The sequence below is a fragment of the Narcine bancroftii genome, chromosome 5 (genome assembly GCF_036971445.1).
Source record: "Narcine bancroftii isolate sNarBan1 chromosome 5, sNarBan1.hap1, whole genome shotgun sequence".
Classification (NCBI taxonomy): Eukaryota; Metazoa; Chordata; class Chondrichthyes; order Torpediniformes; family Narcinidae; genus Narcine; species Narcine bancroftii.
In genome coordinates this window covers 132893928-132914025 of record NC_091473.1, presented here as the reverse complement: position 1 = coordinate 132914025, position 20098 = coordinate 132893928, and the positions used below count along the sequence as shown (strand labels likewise).

The window sequence follows — 20098 nt, the reverse complement described above, 5'->3', positions numbered from 1 at the left end:
AACAGGGTCTCGCTAGGTAATGGCATTTTGTAACCCCCCCACCCCACTCCACCCCCATACCAGATATGTTGGCCAATTCTTCATCAGGCCCATTCATCAAATAACAGCCTTTGCTGGATCTATTGTGACACTTTGCCACAATCTCAGCCATGACATTTTCCATTGATCTTAATCTATTTAGTTGATGTCCCTCAAAGAGTTGTTGGTTTCAGACAAAGGCAACACAGGAAATTTACCAAGCTTACAACTCCTATCTAAATGAAGTTGACAAATACTTGGTAACTAAGCAACCAACACCAGAAGCTTGTGGATGTCATTGGCTTAATCAGAGAATCAAGGTTTGCTTTTCAAATATTATCGTTTCACACTTCAGCCTCTGTGAATGCTTGCTTGAGATCCTTTTAATCTAATGAAGGCACACAATTGTGCTGCCATGGATTCACAGACAACTAAACTTCAACAAATATTTTGGAACTAATTATAATTCAGTGTCACGGTAATTGGATTTGTGATACGTCAAAAGACTAATTACATGAATGCCTGGTCAAATACTTCAAGATGTTGAGAAAACAAGACGAGAAGAACCATGACTTGATTGGTTGAAATGTGTCCAACTTATTCTGTTTTGAATTCTTCGTGAATCAATGGATAACAATCCCATCCCCCCCCCCACCCCCACCCACTCCTTCCATCACCATCCACCCCACCCTTCCAAATGAGAACCACTGCTCCTGTGGGACGGCTCTGCTCTGCGAGACAGCTGTGGTGAACCATACCCTATGCAAAGGGAAACATGGGTTATGTGGTCTCCTCCTTGTTTTTCCAAGGGACCCAGCCAACAGTGTAGTAATGTTACACTGAACTCCCCAGGCATGCTGCTGCCCCGACCTCTCAAGCACTCCACCACATCCCCCAGCAGCTGTATTCTTGTCTAGTCCTGGTTTTAATTTTTCCTTTAACAGAACATTTGGCAGAGTCCACCCACAATGCTGCGCTGTCCTAATCCACAACAATCTAATTTTTCCCTACCTTACAACCATTACCCTCTTTTTTTCCTCACATCCCTACACCTGTCTAGGCATCTTCTCAATGTTCCTATTGTACCATTCCCCCTGTCAATGCATTCCAGGCACCCACCACTCTCTGTGTAAAAAAAACGTACATCTCCCCTAAATTTTCCTCCACTCACCTTAAACAGATGGCCTCTGGGATTTGCTATTGTTGCCTCGGGGAACAAAGTGGTGGCTGTTCAATCTAAGCTCCTCATAATCTTACATACATCTATTAAGTCACCTTCATCGCTCCAAAGAGAAAAAGTCCTAGTTCTGTCAATGTTGCTTATGCCTGTGGGACTGTGCTCCTCCTCCCCACTCCACATTTTTGTTCGGGCACCTGCCTTCATTTTGCTCATACCTCAAGCCCAAACGTTGGTTATGTATCTTTACCCATAAATTACACTGTTTGACCTGTTGAGTTTCTCCATATTGTGTTTTCAATTAATGAGACATGTTCTCCAATCCAAACAACATCCTGGCAAATCTCCTCTGCACTGTCTCCAAAACATCTGCAAAAATTTACTTTTTATTTAAAAGCCTATTTCACATCTGACAGATTGAACTTGCTTTGAAATGTTCATTGGTCCACTTGATCTGGGAAAAGTCAATTAAAAATCTTGGAATACAAGAAAATCAGCAGATGCTGGGGTTTAGTGCACTACGTAAAGCCCATGCAGCTTGAATCAGGGAGAGGGACGGCATGATTAGCGTAGCAACTGGGTTCGAATCTGGCACTGCCTGCATTAAGTTTGTACGTTCTCCCTGTGTCTGCATGGCTTTCCTCTAGGTGCTCCAGTTCTCCCTCCCCCACCCACTTCAAAACATATGGGGGTTGCAGGTCAATTGGGCGGCACAGACTTGTGGGCTGGAAGGACTTGTTACCGTCCTGTATGTCTAAATTTAAAAACAGTTAACTTAATGTCCATGAATACTCCCACGAGTTCATTTGTGTGGGTCATCAGAACTGTCAGAGATTCCATCCAATCCAGATGCTCTCTCTGTGGGGTCACTTCCAGGAAGGCCATTCTGACATCTAGGTGATGACCTTCACTGCAGATAGAGACGGACACAAGGCTGTTGAGACGGAGATTCCAAAGGAAGTAAAAGGTAGTCGAAGTTTCAGGCCTGGGCCCTTTTTTAGGAGTGAGTTAAAAATCTTTTGCTGAACAGAGATATTGAAGTGGTGGTAGCTGACTGCTGCCCCAATTATTCAGATCTGGGGACAATTGCTCCAGGTAGGAGTGAAATGCCAGACTAAACATTAATCCGAGCATCATCTGAATCTTAGCAATTATTTTACTTTAGAGAAGTGGAATCTATGAAGAATACTTCCTCTAATTGCATTCCTTCATTGGAAATTTGGAGACATTGGAAGCATCGAGACTAGGGATACTGTGAACAATGTGGATGGTGGTTGTAGACTTCAGGAGTAGATGAACTGGTGAGAAAGATAGTTGTATGGACTTGAGATTTACCAAAGACTGAGTAAATGTAGAAGAATAATAAGTACTAAGCTTAACTAAATGATATCAGTCTGTTTATATTTCTTTGTTTACATTTCTCCCTTTTGTACACATACCTTTTCTTGAATACAATTTTTTACACAAAAGATTTGTGGAAATTCTCTGTGGGAAAAGAATCTCAGGCTTGTTTTGGGTCCAGTGACCATAATGTCATTAGCGTCATGTTAATTATGGAAAAGGACAAGACTGGTCCTCATGTTGGGATTTGAAATTGGAGGAAGGCAAATTTTGTGGAAATGAGAAAGGTTCGAGGAAGAGTGGATTGGGATATGTGGCTTTTTGGCGAGGATGTGTTCAGTAAGTGGATGGCCTTCAAAGGCAAAATCTTGAGAGTACAGCGTTTGCATGTTCTTGTTAGGATTAAAGGCCAAGGGAACCCTGGTTTTCAGGGGATATTGCGATCAGGCTAAAAAGAGGGAGGTGTATAGCAAATATAGGCAACAAGGAGTTAATGAGATACTTAAAGTGTTCAGAAAATACTCAAGAAAGAAATCAAGAAGGCAAAAAGGAGACATGAGGTTGCTGTGGCAGATCATGTGAAGGAAACCTGAAGGGTTTCTACAAGTATATAAGAGTAAAAGGATAGTAAGGGACAAAATTGGTCCTCTAGAGCAGGGGTGTCAAACTCAAATTCACGGAAGGCCAAAATTAAAAACTTGGACTAAGTCGAGGGCCGAACTAAATACTTATTGAAAATTTTCAACAACATCTGCATGTTTTCTCTTCTTTCAACATATGTAATGTTAAACTTTAGGATATAACTTTAGGAGGATAATGTTACAAGTCAGGAGTAGGTAGCTCAAGTTCACCCTTTGCTTGACCTGAGGGAAACATATTTGGTCCCTGTGGAGATGTAGTCAGCATTCACAGGCTGTGTCCATTTTGGCCTGCATCAGGACTCAGCATTTCCTGCTCACTCCTCAGGCTCTAGGCCTCTATTCACCCTCGACCCACCATCCCGCTACCTGACCAGTCCTTTACCCAACCTCTACTCACCCCTCACTCCACTCGCTCTGCCTCTACCCACCCCATCCTATACACATCCCTCTACTGCCTCTCCCCTCAACCTGTTCCTCCCTCTACCCATCTCTCACCCTCTAATCACCCCTCCCCTACTCACCCTGCCCCTCCCCTTTTACCTCTTCCCTATCCACCCCTCCTTCTACTCATCCCTCCCTCTAACTGCCCCTCGCACCACCATAACTTCCCCTGCCCATTACTCCTCACCTACACCCTCTGCCCACCCCTGCTTACCCACCCACTCAGGCCCAGCGCACTGCCGATCAGCCTTTGCGGAACAGCGGGGGCCGTGCGCAGCCTGCCATGTCCGTCGCGCCGACAGGAAATTACAGGCGCTCGCCAATCCTCCGCACCGCTCGACAGGTGGGAGAAGTGACTGGTTGTGCGGGGAGCCTTCCAACTGGCTTGCCGGCTGATGACATCGACAGACTTCTCGTGTTACAATTTTGTTTTCCCCGTTCTCAAAGTTTGCATGGTCAACCTGCAACACTCTTGCTCCCTCCGCGTCCCGTGGATCTGATGCCCGGGTGTTGTTAGGATTCCCAGCAGAAGGTTTGTGGAACTTTACCATTCTGGATTCCTTTTTGAGAATATTCTGGCCATCTTTTAAGGGGGGTGGTTTTAGGGGGGAGGGGATAGTTAGGGGGTGGGGAAGGATGTGCAATGAAGGGGGAGGATGGTGGGGGTGACATTACCAAAAAACAGCATCGGCTCTCGCTGCAGGGCGGGCCACCTCTAATACATTTTTGAAATGATCTTGCGGGCCAAATATAACTATATCGCGGGCCAAATTTGGCCCGCGGGCCAGAGTTTGACATGTGTGCTCTAGAGGATCAGAGTGGCCAACTATGACATGGTCACTAATGATCTTCCCCATTATGTGGAGTGTCATATAATTGGGGAGATCTTAAAGTTTTATTGCATCAGTATTTACTCAGGAAATGGGCAGAGTGCATAAGGAAGGAAGAGAAACAAACAGAAGGGTCATAGAACATAGGGAGATGAAGGAGGAAGAGATGCTTGCTGACTTACAGCATTTAAAGGTAGATAAATCACCTGGGTTGGATATGATGTTCCCTTAGACCTTGAGGGAGGCTCATATTCAAAATGTCCTTAGCCATGGGTGAGGTGCCAGAGGATTGGAGGGTAGCTCATATCATCCCGTTGTTTAAAAAAGGCTCCAAATATAAACCAGCTAATTATAGGCTGGTGAGCCAGTTGTCAGTAGTAGGTAAATTAATGGAAGGGGTTCTGAGAGACAGGATATCTAGGTATTTGGACAGTCATGGACTGATTAAAGACAGTCAGCATGGCTTTGTACCTGGTAGGTCATGCTTAACAAATCTTGTAGAGTTTTTCAAGGAGCTTACCAAGAAAGGGTAGATGAAGGAAAGGCTGTGAATGTTGTCTACGTGGACTTTAGTAAAGCCTTTGACAAGGTCCCATATGGGAAGGTAGTTCAAAAGGTTAAGACACTAGGTATCCACGGAGTGGTTGTCAACTGGATTCGTAATTAGCTATGTGGGAGAAAACAGAGAGTGGGAATGGATGGTTGCTTCTCAGACTGGAGGCCTGTGACTAGTGGTGTCCCTCTGGGATCGGTGCTGGGACCATTGTTGTTTGGCATTCGTATCAATTTTCTGGATAAAAAAGTGGTAAATTGGATCAGCAAGTTTGCTGGTGACACAAAGATAGGAGGCGTCGTGGACAATGAGGAAGATTTTCAAAGCTTGCAGAGGGATCTGGACCAACTGGGAGATGGGCCAAAAAAAATGGTAGTTGCCGTTTAACGCAGACAAATGTGAGGTAATGTGTTTTGGAAGGGCAAACCAAGGTAGGACATACATGGTAAATGGTAGGGGACTGAAGAGCTGAGAGATCTGGGAATAGAGATACATTGTAACCTGAAGGTGGCATCACAGGTGGACAAGGATATGAAGAAAGATTTTGGCCTTTGTAAATGAAAGTATTGAGTATAGGAGCTGAGATGTTATGTTAAAGTTATTTAAGACATGGGTGAGGCCAAATTTGGAATATTGCATGCAGTCCTGGTCACCCAACTACAGGAAGGACATCAGTAAGATTGAAAGAATGCAGAGAAGATTTACTAAGATGTTGCTGGGTCTTTGAGAGTTGAGTTACAGGGAAAGGTCGAACTTTATTCTTCGGAGGGAAGAAGAATGAGGGGAGATTTGATTGAGGTTTAAAAAATTATAAGAGGTATAGACCGAATGGATGTGAATAGGTTTTTTTCCATTTAGATTGGGGAGATAAATATGAGAGGGTCATAGTTTTAAGATGAAATGTTTAGGGGGAACATTAGGGGGAAGTTCTTCACTCAGAGAGTGGTGAGAGTGTGGAACGAGCTGCCACGTGGTGTGGTGAATGTGGGCTCCATCTTAGGAATAAATTGGATAGATGGATGAGAGATGTTTGGAGGATTATGGAATGGGAGCAGGTTCGTGGGACTAGCAAAATAATGGTTGGCACAGATTAGAAGGGCTGAATGGCCTGTGGTCTGTGTCGTAGCATTCTATGGTTGTATGTGATGTCATGTATATACTCTGACAATAAATGTGAACTTTGATACAATTTTAAAGGAGAGTAGAGGTTTGAAAAAGAAGGATGTTCTGCTAACCCATTAGAAAAAAACAATTAGATCTCTACTGAGATATTGCTTTCCTTTCTTAGAACCACAATTCAGGAGGGACTTGAACGGAAATAAAATACTGGCGGTGTGAAGATGACAGGGAGAATAAAACACAAGCAGATGCGATGACTTTCATGACATCCTTTCACTCTATAACATTGCAGGGCAGCACTGTTAAAGTGGTGGTTAACACTATTACAGCACCTGCAACCTGGGTGCGAATCTGGCGCTATATTAAAGTAGTTTGTATGTTCTTCCTGTGACTGTGTGGGTTTCCACCAGGCACTCTGGTTTCCTTCCACTGTTCAAAACGTACTGGTGGCTGGCAGTGTAATTGGGCAGCATGGGACTATTGGGCCTGTTTCTGTGCTGTATGTCTATGGCTACGGGAAAGAGCAGAAGACTGCAACTGAAATAGATTCAATGGGCTGAATGGCCTCTTTCCATGCTCCCTCATTAGAATTCAATCTGCATTGTAATCCATTGGGATATGTTTTTAAAAAAATAAAACACCTCCATCATAAGCTGCATTTGGCAGAGCAAGGAGGGTGGGCACACACGCTAATTACATGGGACGCAGTTTTCCACCACCACCCTGTCCCACTGCCTGAATTTCAGGAAATTCACGACCATCTATTCTGATAAAATTAAGTGTGGAACTGAAAATTTTTAAAAAAGGGAGAATTATCTTTAACCAGTCTTGGCCTCAATCTCTCAAAATGCTTCATATCTGGTGAAGAATCCATGAATCACAATATGAGAAACACACCATTTAATTTGCAGAGGTCAAACTACCTCAGACTGTGGCAAGATATAAATGAGGAGATAATGATCTTTCCTCTGACATTGGTTGACTGATCAATGTAGCATGAAGGAAACCCTCCTGATTTTCTTCATTTACTCCTGCAGCATCTCTGCCATTCGCCTGAGAGGGCTGCGTGCTTGGCAGGAAGTCACACCACATCACACAGACTCACTGACAACAGCCTTGCCTTGGTCATTAGGCACTGGTTTCACAGGTCTGGTCAATGAGCAGCAGAACTGCTTTAGGACAGTGTCGGTCATCAATCTGTGCATAGCACAATATTGTTACAGCACCAGTGACCCAGGTTCAAAACCAGCGCTGCAAGGAGTTTGTACGTTCTCCCTGTGTCTGAGTGGGTTCCCTTCAGGTGCTCAGGTTTACTCCCACCCTTCAAAATGTATGAGGGTTGTAGTTCGATTGGGTGTAATTGGGTGGCGTAACCTCATGGGTCGAAAGGGCCTGTTACCGGGCTGCATGTCTAAATGTAAGGGGTGGCAAGGTTAGCTTAGTGATTAATGCCATGTTGCTACAGCCCTGGCCACAGGGGTTCAAATCCTGTGCTGTCTGTAAGGAGTTTTTACATTCTCCCTGTGTCTGCGTGTGTTTCCTCCAGGTTCTCCAGTTTCCACCCACCCAACAAAACGTACTAAGTTGTAGGTCAATTGGTTGTAATTGGGTGGCATGGGGATAACATACAAACTCCTTACATACAGTGTGGGATTCAAACCCTGGTCCTAGTCACTGGCGCTGTGACAATGTTGCGCTAACCATGTTGCCCTTGTAGGATGTGGGAAGCTGTTTGAGTAGGGCCAATTTGCATGCAACTAACTCCCACTGAATACAAAAATGCTGAAACCCAAATAAACAAGGCAAGATTAGAAAATCCAATTGAGGGCCCCAAAAATAGGGGTGCATAAATCAAGATCAAGATAGGAAGTAGATCTATATAGACAAATAAACGAGAAAGACTGGATGGAACTAGAAAGAATAATATGACAAAAATCATAAATAAAAGGGTACAGGTTAGTTCAATATAATTTTTTGCATCAGTTATATTTGACTCCACAAAAACTAAATAGATTAAATTCTGCTATATCAGATTTATGCTTGAGGTGTGAATGTGAGATTGGAACTTTTTTTGGCAATGTCCTAAAGTCAGATAGTTTTGGTTGAAAGTTGGGAATTTTATTGGAACGGATTACGGGGGTCAGGTTCCCACAGGATCCGATGTGATTCTTATTGAATAATATTAAGGTTATAAGACCTTAATTAAAATGAACTATGTATCAAATTGAATTTCTACAAATTTCTTTAGCAGTTTCTATGAAATGTATAGCAATATCATGGAAGTCAGATACAGATTTAGGTTTGGAAAAATGGCCGGCAGAACTTTATAGCTGTATACCATTAGAGAAGATTATTAACTGTTTAGGAAATAAATACTATTTGTTTTGGAAAATATGGCACCCATATTTACAAAATGTGGGTTGGTACATTTGATAAACTCTCTTCTTGGTAACTTCCAATATTAGACATTTGTGATATAAATGCTTTATTCCCTTGGCATTCTCCAGACCTTCTTTCCTCAATCTCTTTTTTTTTCTTTTTAGGGGTTTTGGGGGGAGGGGAGGGGATGGGTGTTTGTTTATATACACACACACACACACACACACACACACACACACACACAAGTATAATTTTCTGAATAATTTTTGAATTTAATGAAATGTAACTAATATTGTGATTTAAAATTTATAAATTAAATATTCAAAAAAAACAATTGAGGGATAAATGAATCTGGGACAGCTCCCCTGCACTTTGCAAAGTTACCACCTTTATAAACAGAAGGGGCCTTGGTTAACATCTCATATCTGATATTATTCATTTAAATGTTTGAGCTTTGGAATGGGGAATGGACCCAGATTTCCTGATGCAATTACATCATATCATCTTATTTCAGTCATAAGCAGGGCCGGCACAAGAACAAGTCTTAGCGGAGGGGCATTAGAGTAACCACGAAGGGGGGCACAACCTGATGCTCAGTGGGAGGGGGGCTGGGAAGGGGGTGCGGGGGGAGGGGGTTACAAAACCTCTGCACCAGACAACTCTGCCCCTCTTCACTCAGTCCTGAGGCTGTCATAGTACCGAGACAGCGGGAGAGGACAGGTAACATCGACCAAGATTCCCTCGCTGCAGGAGTATACGAACAGGAAGTGCCCATCTTCAGCCTTGGTGTCTCGGTGCATGGACTGGCATTCTCCAGACCCCTGGCTGCAGGGACGGTTGTTCTCATCTCATCAACCACTGGGCACGACGCTGCCTACAAATCAGGTGGCAGCATCAGGAGAGAAATAGAACAGCTACCATCAACCAAGTAGCTTGGAGAGGTCACCAATTTGGATGAGAAATCGCTGGCCAGGTGCGGGCTGCAGCGAAGATCCAGGCCTTGTTCCAAGGTTACCTGCTCAGGAAATTAATAAGGAGCATTGGCAAGCACCTGGAGGTGGAGGAGGGAGGCAGCTCTGGGAGAAGTCCAGGGAAGTATCCACAGATGCTGTTGGAGGATAACCCCGAGAAGGTCCACCTGCACATGAGCCCAGCACAGGATCTCAGAACCAGAGAGGTAGTGAGCTAGAGAGCACAGCACAAGGCTCAGGGACCAGCAATTTGGTTCAAGCGCCATGCTTACTACAACCACTGCAAAGTGACCATACATGTGAAGGCGTCAGGGGCAGTTGTGCGCTGAGATAGGTACCTTATAAGCACCGTCAAAGCACATCGCCAGCCAGAGATAAACGGGGAGATCGGCCCTGTTCCTAGAATAAAAAGATAACAGCCTACAAATACACCAGGTCAGCTGGGCAGTCACAATACCTCATTTGAGGGGGAAATGCCCTTGAATGTCCCCCCTTGGCACCAGCCCTGGTTGTAAGCAACATCAATTTATGGAAAGTTTATTTTAATTTACTCACATGATAAATGACCCACTTTGGTTCTAAAAGGTAGAACCAAAAACAAACAAAAAAGTCGAAATTGATCCTTTGCTAACTTCTGTGGATGTTCACAATTCTAGCAGAATCATGTGAAATGGGAAGACATTGTACTATTTGTTTGCTGGAATACTATTCAGGACTTACCCATTTGTCATAACCACAAGCACCCAGAAATACACACTGGTGAAAGAGCTATGTCACAAAAATGCCGACGGTTCTTTAGGAAGTCTCCGTTTGAAGCTTCAAATGCACATTAAGATGGTTAAGTCTGGGCAATTTTGAATCAAGGCAAACTTGGATGGTTTTTTGTCATTATTTCAGGATTTGCATATGAAAAGGACCTTTAGCACTGTGTTCCAGTGTTATTATTATCCTGGCACTGTCAGTCAATGTTGCTTCCCACACCAGTACATTCCATCCGTTAAAGAATTTGAGGCCACACACCGCCCGAAACCAAAAGGAACATTCTGATGCAGATTGAAATTACTTCAACGCTCAGACATTCAGCGGTTGAAGGGCTGCTCTGTGCCTCAGTTTTTTGGTTTAGGATGTGCACTGCACTTGCAAGCAAATCTGTTCTCTTCAGTGTTGTTTTTAAACTTTCCATTTTTTAAATGAAGTGTTTTGATTTCAGTTACGTGAAAAAAAATTAAGAAAGTGCAAGGAATTCAATGTTTTTTTTGGTGCAGGTTCGAGCGGTGGTGAAATATCTAGGGACTTCTTGCTGCCTTAATGTTGTCATGCTTGGCTTTCACGCAGGTTTGAGCGGTGGTGAAATATCTAGGAACTTCTTGCTGCATTAAAGGTGTCATAGAAATGCTTGGTGTTGTTATTGTTGAAGAAATCATTTTATGTAGCATTCTTAAATGCCTTAGTGACCAGGCTGCTCCTCACATCAACCAATTTTGCTCCTCAAGGCTATCCAAGGGTTCAGAATAAGGTTTTCTCTCACATTTCCCTGTACTAAGAGGAAATGCTGAGGGAGAAGGAAAGTTGGAGAATGCGCCATTCCTGCTCTCTTCACCTGAGTGACAAAGCCATTTGGCTTAGATGCATCAAAATGCACTGACAAACTGTTGCCAGGACTCCAAAAATGGGATAGAAATTTATACCCTGTGATGATGGATCAGCTGTCAATGGCGGCAAGGCCTGATATTTAGTATGTCTGCATGAAATACCATTGACTGACCTGACATTGCCTGAGATCAACTCCTAAATTTCTACTTGAACAATGAATATACCATCATATTTTGGTTCTGGAATGTTATGAGCCAGACTAAGAGGAACTTCTTCATGCAGTGAGTGCTGCCAGCTGAAGTGGCAAATGTGGGCTTGATTTTGACATGTAAGAAAATATACCTGGATGGGAGGGTTATGGAGGGTTATGGGCTGGGTGCAGGCCAATTGGACAAGACAGAATAATAGTTTGGCAAGGACTAGATGGGTTGAAGAGTCTGTTTCAGTGCTGTCGTGTTCTATTGTTCGATTAAGATTTGGCATTTGCTCGAGAAAGTGTCCTCTGAAGTAAATTATATCATCAAAACCAAGAATTTCATTGAGAAAGGCATTGGAAAAAATATAGCTGTAAAATTTGATAAAACTGCCTTTGGCAGAGGCAAAAAGGAGGAATGGCCATCTTAAGCAGCACATATGGGAACTTCTGTATTCCCAGGGCTCTTGTATTATTTTGGAAAGGGCCCACCTCATAGCACTCACCTGTTCAGGTCGCACTTGAGCATTGATCAACTGATGAACAACAGAATCCGTGAGTTGAATTTCTTTGAGCAGAAATGATGTCAGCATTTCATCATCCTTCAGAATATCTTTGATTCGAATGCCTACCCCTTCAAAGAAAACAGAAATATTTACAACCGTAACAAAACAGCAAAAATTAAAGTTTTCTTGGACCTTCAACTTTGCTTCTGACTTTGTTCAGTTGGTCAGAATGTAAGATTGCAGCACGGTCAGACGAACAAGTTAGTGCAATGTCTTTACAGCGATAGCGACCCGAGTTCTAATTCAGCACTGTCTGTAAGGAGTATGTACGTCCTCCTCACATGTGCGTGGGTTTCCTTTGGGTACTCTGGTTTCTGCCCACCCTACAAAATGTTCGTGGTTTGAGGTTAATTGAGTGTAATAGGTTCATGGGCCAGAAGGGCCTGATAAAATGCTGTATGTCTAAAGTTAAATTTAAAATGTAAAAATCTAAATTGCTAACTTCAGAAACTTTCTAACCAGCAGCCCTCTCAACCTATTAGGGCAGTTTTCACTTTTTAATTTGCTGTCAAGCCTTTTGGTTATTCATCAAACATTATCACGAGTTGGAATGTCTGCAATAAACCTGAAAATTCTCTGCTCTTAATAAGAAAATTCATATTTTCTCTTGTCTGACTACATAACCAAACACCCTCATCCTTGTTGATCTCCTCTGAGCCTTCCCCAAGGCTGCAACATCCTTCCATATGTGTGGTGCCCAGCATCAAACACAATTCTTCAACAATGGCCATTTGGGAAGTTGAGCTCAATTGCCCTGCTCTTTTAGTCCTCTCAACTTGCCCCTTGTATTGACCCATCAAAATGCGAAATAAAAGCAAAGTGGGCAAATGGATTTCATTCATATTGTGGATAGAGACCATTTAGATTCAAACATTTCTGCCCACTACATATATGAACATAGGACAAGAACACCAAACTGCACAGCACAGGAACAGGCCCTTCACCCTACATAACTGGACAGAACATTGGCATCCAAATAAGATGCCTGCATCTAATAGATATACCTCAAACCCCATCATGTTCATGTGTCTATCTAGAAAGTTCTAAAATCCTACCGTCTATACCCGTGCAATATTCGATACCGTGTAAAAGTCGACCCTTGATTTTTGACCCAAAAATTGCGCATTTTCCATATATCACGCGTAAAGGTTGACCCCCCCCCCATTTTTGGCTCCGCCCACCCACCACAGCTGCCGAAACCCCGAATGCTGTCTTTCCCCCAGGCTCTGGCTGTCCGTCCATCCAAGCTCTCAATGCCGTGAACTGCACAGGTCCTTAATGCATTCAAAAGTAGTACATGTGTAAGTTGACCCCCTATATTTTACCCTAATAATTGGTGTACAAAATTCGACTATAACATGCAAATACACTGCAATTTTGTATCTGCTTCCACATTGACAGCCAGGTCAAGGAACCTACCAAGCTCTATGCATGATATTTGCCCTGCACATCTCTCTTGAACTTCTTCCCCTTTTGGGCATTGAGTAGGCAAAAATATAAAGAATATACAATAAAACCCCTCTGATCTGGAATTCAAGCAACCAGCAAAAAAATCACAGAAAATAAATAGGTAAAAAATACAGGTTTAAAATTGGTGCACCTAAGTGTTAGTTCACCAATTAAGAAACACTCAATCTCAAGCAACTGGAAAATTGACTTATCAGGCATCTACCAACCCTGGACACCAAAGTTTTACCTCATCATACAAGCTGGCAATACTTAAACTGGGGTAAAAACACAAAGTAGGAGAAACTCAGCAGGTTAAACAGTGTACTTTATAGAGATAAAGATACATGACAAATGTTTCTGGTTTGAGCCCTTCTTCGTGGTATGAAAAAAATGTAGGCAGGCACCCAAGCATCAGTTCTTCTTAACAGTCTCACATACATCTGTATCCATGGCCAGACATCAGATTGGCTTTCCTGAAAATGATCCCAAGAGAGCAACAGGTCTTAGTAGAGTCCTTGGTTGTGACCTGAGGACCTGTACAAACCAGTTAGCAGGAGTATTCATGGACATTTTTAGCCTTTCCCTGATAGAATCTGAAGTTCCTGTCTGTGTCAAGATGTCACTATTATCCCAAGATAAGGTGCCAACAGGTCTAACAACCATTGAAAAATTGGTCATGCTGGACATTAACTCCAGCCAGCTAGACAACCTCAATCCACAATCAACTTGCCAACTGTCGCAACACATCCATCTCTCTGGCCCTGCCCTCTACCCTGGAACAGCTGGATAACAAGGATACTCACCTAAGACTCCTACTTATTGACAACAGCTCTACCTTCAACAATACAGTTCCAAGGAACTCACCCCCAATCTCGAAAACATATGTATCGGCACCTTGTCTGCGATTGGATCCTTGACTTCCTGACTGACAGACCACAAATAGTGAGGATTGGTGACAATGCACCTTCCATAAACAAAATTATTTATTGAAATTTACATCTTTAATCTTCAGTCTTTTCTCACAATTACAACATACTTTTTCTCTCACCAGATTATTGATGTTGCTGTGGTCTATTCACAATTGATCTCTTTTCTTGATTGCTTTAAGAACAAAATGGCAGAATGGTTTAATGGTTAAGTTTGCAGATGATACAAAGATAGGTAGAGGGGCAGGTATTGAAGAGGAAATGGAGAGGCTGCAGAGACGTAGATAGATTAGGAGAAAGAGCAAAGAAGTGGCAAATGAAATCCAAAGTTGGAAACTGTACTTTGGTGGAAGGAATAAATGAGCCAACTAGTATTTGGATGGGGAGAAAATACAAAATTCAGAGGTGCAAAGGACCTTGTGCAGGATTCCTGAAAGGTTAACCTCCAGGTTGAGTCAGTGGGGAAGAAGGCGAATGCAATATCGATGTTTATATCTAGAGGAATAGGATACAAGAGCAGGGACGCGATATTGAGGCTTTATAAGCCATTGGAGAGGCCTCACTTGGAGTATGGGGTACAGTTCTGGGCTCATTTAAGAAAGGATGTGCTGGCATTGGGGAGGGTTCAGAGAAGATTCACAAGGTAACAAAGGAAATTGATAAGGGTAGTTCAGTAGATGTGGTCTATATGGATTCCAGCAAGCCATTTGAGAAGGTCCTGCATAAGAGGCTTGTTCAGAATGTCAGGAGGCATGAGAACTATGAAACTTTGATAGTTTGGATTTTAAAATTGGCAGCGTAGTAGTGGAAGGGAAGTATTCTGCCATGGAAGTCAATGACTAGTGGAGTTCCGCAAGCATCTGTTCTGGGTACCCTGCTCTTTGTGATTTTTATAAATGACCTAGATGAAGAAGCAGAAGGTTGGAGGAGCTGAGAATAGAGCTGAAGGTTGTTGTAGGTTACAAAAGGACATAGATAGGATGCAGAGATGGGTGGAAAAGTAACAGATGGAGATCAATCCGGATAAACGTAAGGTGATGCATTTTGGAAGGATAAACTCCGAAGGCTGAGTATAGACTGACCTTAGGGTCCAAATCCTTACATCCCTCAAGGTCGCCGCACAGGTTGATAGGATAGTTAAGAAGGCCTATAGGATGTTGGGCTTCATTAATAGGGGGTTGAGTTCAGGAGCTGAGAGGCCATGTTGCAACTCTACAAATCTCTGCTGAGACCCCACTTAGTGTATTGTGTTCAGTTCTGGTCACCTCATTGTAGGAAGGATGTGGAAGCCATGGAGAGGGTGCAGAGATTTACTAGGATGTTGCCAGGATTGGAAATTAAATTATGAGGCAAGGTTAACTGAGCTGGCACTTTTCTTTTTGGAGCGTAGAAGGATGAGAGGAGTCTTAATAGTGGTCTACAAGATTATGAAATGCATAGATAGTGTGAACAGCCAGCATCTTTTTCCCAGGGCAGGAATAGCGAACACCTTACCAAGGATGGTGGTGGAGACTGAAACATTAGGGGCATGTAAGAGACTTTTAAACAGGCAGAAGTGGACAGCCAGATGTATACAATCCAGTGATCACTGGGGAATCAGAAGTGGAGAGGGTGAGCAATTTTAAGTATTCGGAAGATCTTTCCTAGGCCCAACACACCAATGGCATCATGAAGAAAGCACGTCAGCGCCTCTTCTTCTTCAGAAGTTTGCAGAGGTTTGATGTGATACGAGAAACCCTGGCAAATTTCTACAGAGGTGTGGTGGCGAATGTGCTGACCGGCTGCATCATGGTCTGGTATGGAAACACAAATACCCCTGAGTGTAAAGCCCTCCAAAAGGTAGTGGACACAGTCCAGGACATCACAGGCAAAACCCTCCCCAACACTGAGTACATCTACAGGGAATGTGGCCGTCGGAGAGCAGCAGCAATCATCAAAGACCCACACCACCCAGCACAAGCTCTGTTCTCACTGCTGCTATCAGGAAAGAGGTATAGATACTACAAGCCTCACACCACCAGGTTCAGGAACAGCTGCTACCCCTCCACCACCAGACCCCTCAAGGACAAACTCAGTCAGAAACTGATTTAAGGACACTTACTTGTGCACTTTATTGATTTCCTTTTGTTCTCTTTGTATTGCACAGTTTGTTTACATTCATTATCTGCTTACAGTTCTTTGTTTACATTTATGCTATGTACAGTTTATTTTTTGCACTACCAATTTGTGGTAATTCTGCCATGCCTGCAGGACAAAGGAATCTCAGGGTTGTATGTGATGTCAGGTATGTACCCTAACAATAAATCTGAAATCTGGATTAAAGAAAGATTGAGGGTTACAGGGTAAGGAGGGTATTTTTTTTAAAGGAATATATGGGTCAGTGCAATATCAAAGGCCGAAGGACCTGTACTGTGCTGTAGTATTCTGTTTTATGATTCCTGAAATGAAGAGATTAGCATATGAGAAATGTTTGACAGCTCTTGGACTGTACTCCTTGGAGTTCTGAATATTGAGGGTTGGACCTCATAGAAGCATTTTGAATATTGAAAGGCATGGACAGAATAGATGCGGCAAAGTTGTTTCCTATGATGGGGAGTCTAAGACAAGAGGGGATTAATTCAGGATTGAAAGGGGCCCATTTAAAACAGATATGTAAAGGAATTTCTTGAGCCAGAGAGTGGTGAACCTCTGGAATTTGCTACCACGGGCGGCTGTGGAGGCTGTCATTGGGTGAATTTAAGGTGAAGATTGATGGGTATCTGAATAGTCAGGTTACCAAAGGTTACAGGGAGTTGGCAGATGAATGAGGCTGAATGGGAGCATGGATCAGCTCATGATGGAACGGCAGAGAGGAGAGAGAAAGGGAAACTTGGAGGGGATTCCAGAGCTTGACACTTTGGCGGATGAAGGTAGGCAGCTACTGACTGAATGCAAAGGTGATTGGGAAGCCAGAAATGATGGTGTGCCAATATTTAGATTGACTGTGGGCTTAACAGCTAACAACATGGCATTCTAACATTTCATTTCACAGAACATTCAAGTCTACTGATCTCCTCAACCTTGTACACTGAGCAATTTTTTAACCTAGAATTTTACATATATACATTTTAAAATAAGAACAGAAAAATACAACACAAGAACAGGTACTACAGTTGACCGTGATGCCATTTTAAACTGTTCCCATATGCCTGTATGTGGTCCATATCCCTCTAACTCTTATCTGATGTCTAAATGTCTCTTAAATATCATTGTTGCATCTGCTTCTACTATCTCCCCTGGCAATACCTTCAAGCCTCCGTGCAAAAAAAGTTCGTCTTTAAACTTTTTTCTTCCCGCCTAAAACTTTGCCCTCTAGTACTTTTGGAAAATAATTCTGATGACCAACTCCATCAATGAATCTCATAATTTTATACTATAATATCAGGTTGCCCGTTAGCCTCCCGTAACTAGAAAAAACACTGTCATCCAGCTTCACCAAATTTTAAGATTTTCCTAAATTCGGAGTCACTTTGAAATCGAGAGTGTGAAATATATAAAAGTGCTGAAGAAATACAAGATTTGATCGGAAATAAAAGGCAGTCAAAGTTTTTGGCCTGAGCCCTTCCTGAAGAAGGGCACAGGACGGAAATATCAACAGTGACGAGTCAGATTACAGAGAGGGGGTTGGGAGGCTCATAAAATGGGGTGAGAGAACAACCACTCGAGTCTCAATGTGGACAGGATAAAAGAAGATTGTGGTGGGCTTCAGGAGGGCAAAAGTCGACCACTCTCCATAACAACAATGGTACCGTCGCAGAGAGAGTAAAGACCATATGAAGGATGACCCACCCTGGATTCACACTTCTTCACTGGTCAGAAAGATGCAGCAGTACCTACACTTCCTAAGGAGGTTGAGGAAGGCAAGGCCTACCGGTCTCATCGTGGCAACCTTTTACAGGAGTACAATTGAGAGTGTCCTACCTGGCTGCATCACTGTGTGGTATGGCAGCTGTAAAGCATCAGACCAGAAGTCAATACAGAGGGCCATCGAAACAACTGAGAATATCACTGGGGTCTCCCTTTCCTCTATTGACATTTAGCAGGAGTGTTTGCTAAATAGAGCTCAAACAATCTTAAGAGGACCCTTTCCACCTGGCACACAGCACCTTTGACCCACTACCATCAAGAAAGAGGAACAGGCAGGGTCAGTGCTAGCATTAGGCTAACTAGGCAGCTGCCTATGGCGCAGACATCAGAGGGGCGCTGTTGAAGAGAGTAAATTGTGCCCTGGAACTTAGGTAGGCCTAGGCGAGTGTTCGGAGTCAGGCATCGTGAGCTCCAGTCACTGGAGCCGGGAGCTCCCAACTCTGAGCCCTCCCCTTGGCCTACATTGGAGCTCCTGACGCTCAAGTCCCGACTCCAAACACTACCCTGTCCCTTCTGCCTACTGCACATGCACGCCTGAGTCTGGTTTGCGTGTGCAGTAGTAGGCTGAGGGGAGGGTTCGGAGTCAGTGTCCAGAGCTCTGGTGTGCGACTGTAGGCCAACTGCCAAGGGGAGTCTTATGTAAGCCTAAATGTGTATTCAGCTGTTCGATAAGTGAGATTTATTCTTTCCATAATTCTAACAATGGTTTGAGCAATTTATTAACACTTCATCAAGAAAACCTGGTTGGTCCATGACAAGCTCCTTTTTAGAGAATCATAATTCATGAGAACAGGAACCAAGCAGATTTGAGACCAGGATGGTCCAGGGTTAAAGATAGCTGAGGACAGGTACTAGCTGGTTTCTAATAGCAGAATAACTATCAATACTGATAGATGAGAAATAAAAATAAATAAATTCTTAAAAGAAATCAACTCAGCAATTACTCCATGCTATTTTTTGTCAATAATTTTTTTAATCTTAGTTGTTAAAGTTCCACAAAACATGAGAACTTCAAAAGGCAGACTAAAAGAAAGCATTCTTGAATTTCTGTATGTAAAGCCATGTTGAAAGTATATAGTTACATTTTTCTCTGGGTCCTCTATCAATGTGTATTGCAAGTTCTCACAGGTCGTGAGAATACACTGTAATCCATCTTCACAAAATTTTAAGATTTGGCTGAATTCAGAGCCACTTTGGGATATTGTGTAATTTGTAGATACTATCCTTCCAGGTAGTTCTTAAAGAGACATGCATTCAACTTTATTATTGCTATAAATGATGCTGTCTCACAGCTCTAGTGATCTGGCTTCTGCCCTGAACTCTTGCACTGTCCGCGTGCAGATTGCACATTCTCCCTGGGACCATGTGCACTTCCTCTGGATGCTTTAATTTCCTCTCGAATTTCAAAGATGTGGGCAGGTAGATAATTGGCCACTACTTTAGTGTGAGTTGTAGAATTTGGGGGGGAATGATACAAAATGTGGAAAAATAAAAAAGGGAATAGCATAAATTTGTAAAAATGGTTATAGGAAAGTCAGAGCAAAATTGATGGGCCAAAGGGCATTTTCTTTCTTTTTTTCATTTTCTTAAATTTATGTGTGTGTGTGTGTGTGTGTGTGTGTGTGTTCTATTTAAAAAAAAGAAAACTAACCAAAAGAACATCTGAGCAGCAGCTTATCCTGAGGGTTACATATCAAAAAACAAAGCTAAGACTATAATTCATCTAGAAGAGTGAGTACATCTAATCACAAATTAAAATAAGACATAAAAGGTTGCCATGTATCTTCAAATTCCACCAATGAATCAAATACACGACATCTAATTTTTTCCAAACTTAAACAGGAGAGAACCATTGAAACACTGTTGGAGGCCTAGTGTTTTTTCATTTGAATAAGATGGCTCTTCTAGCCAACAATGTAGAGAAGATACAGAAAAATTCACTATGTCTGGTTCAATGACCCCAAAAAGAGCATTTATTGGATTGGGTTGTAGCTC

At 42.8% G+C, this 20098-nt stretch overlaps 1 protein-coding gene across 2 annotated transcripts in view; it reads right to left on the bottom strand.

Annotated features, from left to right (window-relative positions):
• Window positions 1-20098, bottom strand: part of abca4b (ATP-binding cassette, sub-family A (ABC1), member 4b) — a 177857-nt gene that overhangs the window by 139687 nt on the left and 18072 nt on the right. Inside the window, exon 5 of one of the 2 annotated variants that reach the window (XM_069939095.1) lies at window positions 11763-11890. In XM_069939095.1, the coding sequence (XP_069795196.1) occupies window positions 11763-11890 (128 nt within the window). Of the gene's footprint in view, window positions 1-11762; window positions 11891-20098 lie in introns of those variants that run through there. The other variant, XM_069939094.1, reaches the window with a different exon arrangement.